The following is a 9,704-nucleotide window of genomic DNA, read 5'->3' as shown; positions in this document are numbered from 1 at the left end:
GGAATGGTCTGTTATCAGGTTCCCACTGGAGGTACTAGGTTCGTCCACCTCAGAGTTCAGCTGAGACGGTTAAGAGCTCAGAAGGACTGCATGCATCATGTCTTCACAAAGACAGACAAACGTGTGTTTGCCAAAGGTTGAACTCTTGTTGATGAAATCAGGTCAAAGACTTTTGAGAAATTTGTGGTCACTGATTTTCTCACTTTGAAAAACTTAGATCATACAATTACATTATAAACGGTCAAAATAGACAACAACTGACCGCTGCAAGTAACATTCAGTGCTGTATGACTGGGGCGAAATACAGAAATGTTCATCAAGAAGCAAAGGTGCTGAGCACACACATTAGCAACACAAACAAGCAAACAATCAGTTTGTTTTAAACATCAAACTTAAATCACAAAAAAATGAGCAAAAAAAAAACGGTTATGATCTCTCAAGTAGATTGGTGGTTCGGGTTCTTCAGTAAAAAATGCTGTGATTAATTTTTTGATAAAAAATGAGTTTACATTGAAGCACTGGTAAATTATTGTGTCAGAAAAAGGTGTATTCAATTAAATCATTTTATCACCCAGCTCTATTCAGACAGTATAAAAGGCCGTGATCTAAATGGACCCTGCTGCTCCCTTAAAAAGACACTAAAATGCAGCCTTCGGTGTTTCAAAGTATCAAAAAGGAAACAATGAAACCCATAATATTGGTAAAGTTTCATCAATCAAATTTGTATCCATGTTTCTATATTGAAGCACATTTAAAAACATTTCCAAGTAAAAAAAAAAAAGTATGAATATTTTTAGAACGATAAAATCACATTTACATTTAACAACAAAAGTTCAGCGCTGCAGTGTGTAGAAGCTCACTGTAGCCGATCAAACCTGACCTTTGTTGTGATATTTCAAAAACTGTTTCCTCGTTGTGTTGTGGGGGGATGTGACAAGTCATGAATTTACGCGTATTACATTTACTGTAGCACAATTTTTCATCCATTTATAGCAATTTAATCAAAACAACATTTACACAGGGAATCACTTAACATTTTAACTACCTCCACCTCCTACTTTTATGGACCCAGACATGACAACTGTTAGTTCTCTGACTGGAGGCCCTCCAGTGCACGCAGGGCAGCAAAATTCCTGTTTTGGTTATGGTTGACAAAAAATTTTTTTGAAAAAAAGAATAGAGTGGTTTATACATGACATGCTTCTGAGACCAAGCACAAAAAATGCAACCAAACAGAATCCTTGAAGACTGATGACTGCGTTCAGTAACAAACGGGTTATTCAAACTGGTTTCTTCAATTATGATCAGCATTGTGGAAGCGCTCAGCGGTGACACCGTAACATACATCTAAGCGATGGGTGAGTCAGCCATGATGAAGATGTTGATCATCAGGGCGATCACAACTGCGACCATAGTGGTGACATTTTTCAAAGACATGATGATTGTCATCTTGTTGAACCCGCTGATCCCAGGGTCAGTCAAGACTGCCACTCTAACGATAAGGCTGATCGTCGAGCCTATCACGGCTGCCTCCATAATAATCACGACCATCATCCAGCCTATCGTGACTACCACCATAACCATCGCGCTGATTATCAAGCCCGTCACGGCTTCCCCGGTAACGATCGCGCTGATCATCGAGTCTATCCCGACTGCCGCTGTATTGGTCACGTCGAACATCAAGCCTGTCACGACTGCCGCCGTATCGGTCATGCTGATCATCAAGCCGGTCACGACTGCCGCCGTATCGGTCACGCTGATCATCAAGCCGGTCACGACTGCCGCCGTATCGGTCACGCTGATCATCAAGCCGGTCACGACTGCCACGGTGTTGGTGACGCTGATCATCAAGCCCGTCACGACTGCCACGGTGTCGGTCACGCTGATCATCAAGCCGGTCACGACTGCCACGGTATCGGTCACGCTGATCGTCAAGCCTGTCACGACTGCCGCCGTATCGGTCACGCTGATCTTCAAGCCCGTCACGACTTCCTCTGTAATTGTTCCTCTCTCTGATGTGATCACGACTGCCACCGTAGTGGTCACGCTTATCGTCAAGGTGATAGTGATTGAACTGGCTGTCCTCATTGCTGCCACTATCACTGCCCTTGTCAACACGCCTCTCTACACCACTTTCATATCCACGTTCGGCCGTAGCTGCTTCTACATTGATGCTTTTTTGAGGAAAGTCATTGTCTTCTCTATGGTTCAGCTTTTCTTCATGATTCTGATCCCTGTACCCCTTTCCAGCTTCAGGAGCATCGCCATCATAAAACTCCATTTCTGTGGGTGAACTAACAGACAAACATGTAATTAACACACAAAGGATACAGCAAAGTGTGGGTGTGGATGGTTTAAAGAAGTACTCAGATATGAGACGTGGCAGAATCATATAGAACAAACTACATACCCCTCCACATACTTGTCCTTTTTCTTTTTCCTGCAACAGCAGAAGACGAGAACTCCTAGAACGAGGAAGCCTGCAAGGACTCCTACGATTATTCCTGCAGTTGACCCAATGTTCATGCTGCCTGGAGAAAGAACAAGGTGTTTTGTCAAAATTCATATGTTGCTATTTCATTAGAAAAATACTTTGGGGGAGAGTTTCAGTTTTTCGCATTATTAGAATATGAGCACTGAGAAAAGAAAAAAAAACAGGCAAGAGAATACAGTGTGTGGTTGAGTGGCCCGGCGTGGGGTGGACGTCCGGCGGAGCAGTGAACAGAAAGGAGGCAGTGGTCTCTTTCTCAAACCTTACACACACTTTATTCATGCATGAGAGAGAAGTTACAGCACTCATAGAGCATCAGAAGTTCTCTGATGTTTCTGAGGAACAGTCAGCTATTTATCACCGTCGGGGAGGAGACATATAGTTCAAAGGTAGAGTCATGTCACATCCCAGAATTCCCAAAATCTCAAAATAGGCGCCCAGGTTAAGCTCAAATAGCTCAGATTTCCCAAATTAACATACAGAATGCAATCATCAATCTGCCAACCACAAAACAAGTTGACAACTTTGTAACCTGGAACATGGGGGTACACACTTCAGCACCTGTGGTTCGACCTAAATATATTTTAAAGTCTCTGCAGAAGCATCCTATCTTGCATGAATAGCACATTTGCATCACAAGCAAACATTCTCTAAGGTTTTTAATAATCTCAGCTGTGACGCTCTTTCCCATTCTACTTGATCTTTTGTAGAGAAACATAAAAACCAACAGGTCATCTTCAGGTGCACAAATCCTGAGTATATTTTCATTCGCTCTTTTCTTAATAACTCACATTAAATAAAAAAGATAAACAATAAAGATGTTAAAAAAAAAGATTCTACAAGTGACTTCCCTCAATATTCCCTTTAAAGAACCCCCGACTCGGGCCTGAGCAGTAAAGCAAAATATGTTTCTGAACAAATACAATGGCACAGAAACAAGTCCTTAAACCGGCCTGTATTCTTAAACCTTTAGTTAACTTGTCTCAGTGTCTATGAGCTTGTCTCAGTGTCTATGAGCTTTTTAAAATAAGACCTGTGGTTAACACAAGGTCAAAACAATAGTCAAAACAGTGTTCATTTGTGAAGACAAAACAAAATGTAGGTTTCATTAATGTAACATAACTTGGTTTGCTGCAGAGCTAATTTTCTGCAATAATGCCAAATTTACTGTAATAATCACATTGGCTTTTGGTGAAGGGAAACCGTGGTAATGCTAAATTCCTGACATACTGGCCTGAAAAAACACATCATCCCTGTGGCTTTCTGTTTACGGTGACAAATAACCACGCTCTACAAACTCGAATTTATAAGTTTGCTTTCGCCTCTTTCACAGCAGACCTTTAAATCAGATAGTGTAACGTGAGTGAAGATTCGGCCACTGTATTTTTGCCGTTTCAAGTAAAAGTTTTGCTTCACACAACACAACTCTTCTGTGCTCAGACCTCTCCTAGGGAACCACAGTTGGACCCTTCTCGTTCAAAACCGTGGTCGGCCTCAGCTCTGAGGTCAGGAGCTGCACTCACATGTTCCTCTATCTCCTAAGTCAGATCAGGGGCCTTTGACTTCACTGCTAGATGTCACTGGATCCTACCCACTAGACCAGGGGTCGGCAACCCGCGGCTCAGGAGCCGCATGTGGCTCTTTCATCCGTCGGCTGCAGCTCCCTGTGGTTTTTGAAAGTAAATGAGTATTTGATTTAAATTTATTTTATTTTAACTCAGCAGTTTTTTAATGTAATACTAAATTTGAAGATTACGGTGATCTTGGAGTGTCAAAATAAAATGCTTTCAATTTCTTGAAACTCCTAATAGTCGTTGCAATTGCGGATCTGCGACACCCGTCGGCACATATTTTATTGAACTTTTCAATCCTCGGTAGCAGAACCATGAATAAAGTCAAGAAAAGAAAAGTTTCTGAAGAAACAAATTTTGAAATAAATTTTCGTTTTCACCGCAGCAGTTCGTTGACTTCATAACGGGTTGTTTTGTTTTCTTTCCTATGGTTATCAGGTCCAAATGGCTCCTTGAGTGTTTAAGGTTGCCGACCCCTTGTCTAGGTCCCAGTGTTTACTTTGATCTGAGTTCTTGGATGGGCTTACTTTCTGACCACGCACCCTTCTGGTAATATGATGAATTGAATTTGGCACTTCATACACATTACCTTGGCTGAGCTACAGTTGCTAAACTAGAACTGAACGGCGACTGCTTGGGGGAGAGATGCAGATGTTAAATAGACTGAAGAGAGGGGACTATGTGACCTGCATATTTAAACTCCTGAGGGGACCCTCCGGGGTTTGCAGTAATTCTCTTTGGGTTAATTACCAAACAGGAGAGCAGTTAATTCATATTAAAATACTCACCAGGCATCACTGCCAAGGTAAAGTTGCAGCTGGCAGAACCAATTCTATTCGATGATGTGCAAATGAAGAACCCGGACGTTTCTCTTGAGATGTTAAATAGCGAAAGAACTCCATTCTCTGAAAGATAATGTCCAAAATCAAGAAAAACAAATTGGGACGAAAATACTGATGAAAGAAAAATAAATGTGTGCTTCAAAGACACACGAATGGTTAAAATGCATACTGTCAGTCGTCGGCGGTGTTAATCGTCTTGGTATGTTTTCGACACTGTAACTTCTCCATTGATAGACAGGTTTTGGGGACCCCTCCTCAGACTTGCAGGTGAGGGTGATGTTTTGCCAATACTCTGCTCTTCCCTGAATCGTGCAGAGGGGCACAGATGGAGCAACTGGAAGAAAACAAAATAAGTTGATTGGTTCGATACAAAAAAATATAGGATTTGATTACAAAAAAATTATTAAAAACGCAATATACATTTATGTAGAGTAAGCATGACCACAAAGCATATCAATAGTCAATGCTCACCCAGGACTAAGAGGGAAGTGGCGGCGGCTGTTGTTCCCTCATCATCACCGGGGATGATGACGCTGCATTGGAATGTACGACTATCCTTCACGGTCAGCTTTGTTAAGCGGAGGGTGCTCACTTGATTGGCGACGTCAACTTCCAAAAAGGCTCGACCTTCATAAGCAGGTGCAATATCGATGGCATTGTTTAAAACAAAGGTGGCCACAGTTTTCTGGGGAAATACACAAAGATGAAGAATGAAGTGTGTTAATGATTTCATTTAATTATAAGTCTATCCATCCATAGTCTTCTGCTTATTCCTGTTAAGGGTCGCGTGGGAGGGCTGGATCCTATCCCAGCAGCTAGGGGCAAGAGGCGGGGTTCACCCTGGACAGGTCACCAGTCCATCACAGGGCCAACACATAGAGACAGACAACCATTCACACTCACAGTCACACCTACGGTCAATTTAGAGTATCAATCAGCCTCGTCCCCTCTTGATGTCTTTGGACTGTGGGAGGAAGCTGGAGTACCAGAGAGAACCCACACAGGAACAGGGAGAACATGGAGACTCACACAGAGAGATCCTGTGCTGGAGCCGGGACTGGAACCTGGAACCTTCTTGCTGTGAGGCAACAGTGGCACCATCGTGCCACCTGTCACACTGTATTATTTTCATGATCATCTTCTTTTTAATCTTTTTATGTGTGCAAATTATGACAAAAAAACAACAGCAAAGTGATACCATGAATTTTGTAGTGTATTCTCCAACATATAATGAAAAAAGTTGAACATGAATTTTCTGTCTGTCTCTGTGTGTTCAGGTCATGTTTCGATTTATTGAGAAACTAATCAACTGCTGACAGGCCATCATTACTGGATATAAACCTCATTTTTGGTCTTAACAATTTTAGGAAAGGGGTGGCATGGCTTGGAGGTAGAGTTGCCATCATGGAGGGTCACTGGTTTGCTCCTCAGTTCCCACAGTGACCATGCTGAAGTATCCTTGAGCAAGATACTTCACCCCTAATCGCCAAAAGTCAGCTGGGATTTGATGAATTACTGCAAAAATCGCTTAACTTCTTCTCACCATTGGATCTTGGAGATTGTCAGCGTCAGCGTACCAACTGAGAATGAGTGTTGTGATGTCAGGATTGGCTGGGATGAAGGAGCAGGTCATGGTGATCTCTCCTCCACTTTGAGCCTCATATTCCCTCTGTGGAATAGAAACCTGCAAACTCCTGCAGTTGGGAAGGACTGAAATAAAGCCAGCAGAGAGAAATGAATAACACGTATAATCCGTGTCTCATTCATCGCATTAGTTTGTCATCCGGCATAAAATTTTACAACATCTGCTTGTTTATTGTGTCATAATCAATGATTACAATATAACATTAATCAACTTTTTTTTTTTAGAGAACTTTATTCGATTTTTTTTTTTTAATCAAACATTTTAGTAAAACGGCAACCTGCTTCCGGTTTAGCAGCAAAGTGCTGGATTAATGATTAACAGCAAGAGAAAGGTGTGGTAGACGTTAAGGAGAAAGAGAAAGAACCCAATTTTAAATGAACCTACCTGTGAATATCAGAAGAAGATTTTTCCATTCAAGTATCGATGTCGTTGCCATTGTTAATCAAGGATGCAGGTTTAAATCAAAAACTGTAGTCCTGATGCTCTCACTTTGAAGGAAAGAGACCACCTAACCTTCACAGTGAACTTCCAGGTATGAGCACTTGACACTTCCAGGTAATGAGTCAACAGTTATAGGTCACATGTTAACAAAGGGCCAATCACTGCCCACTTTGATGTCTTCCTCATTAAACTTTGGCGTTAGAGCGGTGATAGTAAATCATTTTGAAGCAAGTAAACTTCATTATATTTACTGCTCGCAGTTTTATTTTTGATTGTTTTAATTGTTTTACAGACATTTCAATCTTCTTTTTTTTTAACCTTGTGGGACATTATATATAAAGTGAATTGTATCATATATGGGTGGCACGTGGTGCAGTGGTCAGCACTGTCGCCTCACAGCAAGAAGGTTCTAGGTTCGAGCCCCGGCTCCAGCACAGGATCTTTCTGTGTGAGTCTCCATGTTCTCCCTGTTCCTGTGTGGGTTCTCTCTGGTACTCCAGCTTCCTCCCACAGTCCAAAGACATCAAGAGGGGACGAGGCTGATTGATACTCTGAATTGACCGTAGGTGTGAGTGTGAATGGTTGTCTGTCTCTATGTGTTGGTCCTGTGATGGACTGGTGACCTGTCCAGGGTGAACCCCGCCTCTCACAAGGCTGCTGGGATAGGCTCCAGCCCCCCCCCCCCCCCCCCCCCAGCAGTAGAAATGGATGGATGGATGAATTATATATTTTCTGAGGTAGTGTTGTGCCAAGTTTGACCTGTAGGCTGTAGTATTGGGCTAACAGTGAGATTGTCTCTCTATGCACACTAGTTGACTGAAAGGCAAACTCATCCTGGTATACGAACGTCAAAAAAGCAGCTGAAGAAGTCAGTGACCTTTGACTCTCTTGTTTCAAATTGTCGTCTCTCTTCAGGGTTGTTTCTAGGCTGAAGGGCTGAAAGCATAAATCAAAACTCCTTCTGGTTTGGAGATAAAACCTTACTTATTGGGAAGTTTGTGACATTTTTACAAGACAGTGTGCAGTCATCAAGCGGCTGGAGTTTTAGAATTAGACCTTACAAATAAGTACACTTGAAGTTCATTTTTATCAAACTTAAGTATATTTCCCCAATGTAATTTCCATAAGGGACACAATATCAGTCTACAAGTTGTATACTTCTACTACATCAATACTTCTTGGGACTATACTGGTCCACTTTAAAGTTTGTAAAATTATTCTTTCAGCTTGATATGTTCATTTCCCTACAACTACTAGGGGTACACATCCAATATAGCATTCTTACACCATATTTCATTCAACCCTCCCTCCACACTCGGGAAACACAAAAAGCACAAAATACATCAAGGCACGGTTGCGATATTAAAGATTTGATGAAAATTAATAATCCAAAATGGCAACAGGAAGCAGCAGTGAGCAAATTTAAAAAGGATTTAGTTTAAACCAAACTGAAAACATAAAAGAGACAGAAATAATTATATAAAAAGAAGACGGGACAGTTTCAGGGAGGAATATTTAGAATCCCGGAAACACAGCTTAGCGGATTTGACAATGTGTGCGAAATATGTTCTGCTATAAAGAAAACATTAACTTATTAATAAGGCAAAAATATTTTCGTAAGTATATCTTTATTCAGAAATTAAGCACAATTTGTTCGTGTGTGTATTTTGTTCAAATAACAATTCACATTAACAAACATTTTTGTAACTGTGTCAGTTAACTCCTGTTAGACGACCATTTGTATTTCTATCATCTAAATGTACTTAAATATACTCTTGTTCTGTATATATCAGGTGAGTAGATAAACGGTAAACTGCAAATATTCTCTATTGTTTAACAGAAGTTTAACAATTGTTTTTCGTGGCCCAACAGTTCGGTTGTCTTAAAATATTAGGTTACTCATCGGCAAAATATCTAACGACTTCTGAGACTCCAAAGGTTTTTAATATTAATGTATAACCGGTAACAGAGGACGAAACATACAACCCCACAGATGATTTGAAATCCTTGTGTTACCTTGCACAAAAGGACTAAATAAATAAGTAAACAGCCAACACTAATGTTTTTTGGGAAAACATGCAAAAAATGTTAAAAGAACACAAAAAAACAGCTCTGGGTGGAGGGTAAACCCAAGTGGATGTCACATCAAGTGAATTGGAAATTCGAAGCAAACCTACAAATGTATTTTTACCTTCCGGTTGCATCAAGTGATTTCATACTGCGTGGAAATCACTTGGTCAGTTCTCTTTAACTGGTCATAGTGTCACTGACCCCTCACCTCACTGACAACGTTCTAAACTCTGGGCGGTTTGTTTTCAGACTCTCAGCTCCTTTAAGTCCAATACCAACAGTCGACACACCACACACAAACCAGTTCACCGCCAATATAATACAACCAGTATTTATCTCTATGTTTAATTCAGTTAACTGTTCACAGATGATGATGCACTCTAAGGTATAAGCATTTGTAAAATAATTTCTTTACTGATTTAATTTATCTTTCAAAAACTTCTCTTGGTCTTCAAGTCACTGATTTTAAAAATTCCATGGCATTTACAGGCTTTTCTTGACCATATAATCTGACAATTCAGGACCCACTTCAAATTTACATAATCATTTGACAAAGTAAGTTATGCACCCTTCACTACTGATTGTAGTTGTGTGAAAATAATATTCTTTTGAAATTATAAGTGTACAATTCCATTCCTGCCTCT

At 40.7% G+C, this 9,704-nt stretch overlaps 1 protein-coding gene across 1 annotated transcript; it reads right to left on the bottom strand.

Annotated features, from left to right (window-relative positions):
* Nucleotides 1-47: 47 nt before the first annotated feature.
* gpa33b (glycoprotein A33 (transmembrane), paralog b) lies at nucleotides 48-7,138 on the bottom strand. Its single transcript, XM_086220400.1, has 7 exons — nucleotides 6,934-7,138; nucleotides 6,448-6,614; nucleotides 5,376-5,589; nucleotides 5,074-5,238; nucleotides 4,851-4,967; nucleotides 2,411-2,531; nucleotides 48-2,294 (listed from the first exon to the last, which is right to left on the bottom strand). Exons 1-7 carry the CDS (start codon nucleotides 6,983-6,985, stop codon nucleotides 1,493-1,495), a joined length of 1,638 nt encoding a protein of 545 aa, XP_086076526.1. The 5' UTR covers nucleotides 6,986-7,138; the 3' UTR covers nucleotides 48-1,492.
* Nucleotides 7,139-9,704: the final 2,566 nt, after the last annotated feature.

This window comes from Aulostomus chinensis, chromosome 12 (genome assembly GCF_037954235.1).
Source record: "Aulostomus chinensis isolate RoL2024-O1b breed Wild chromosome 12, RoL_Achi_v1.0, whole genome shotgun sequence".
Lineage (NCBI taxonomy): Eukaryota > Metazoa > Chordata > Actinopteri > Syngnathiformes > Aulostomidae > Aulostomus > Aulostomus chinensis.
Note: the sequence above shows the minus strand (reverse complement) of the source record. Positions and strands in the feature narration are given on the sequence as shown.

Bases quoted from the DNA above. Each gene is read 5' to 3' on its own strand.
- gpa33b (XM_086220400.1), bottom strand. From the start codon at position 6,985: ATGGCAACGACATCGATACTTGAATGGAAAAATCTTCTTCTGATATTC. The intron at 5,590-6,447 runs GTGAGAAGAAGT...GTATTTCCCCAG, and splicing joins ACAATCTCCAAGATCCAATG to AAAACTGTGGCCACCTTTGT. The intron at 2,295-2,410 runs GTATGTAGTTTG...TTTGTCTGTTAG, and splicing joins AAGGACAAGTATGTGGAGGG to TTCACCCACAGAAATGGAGT.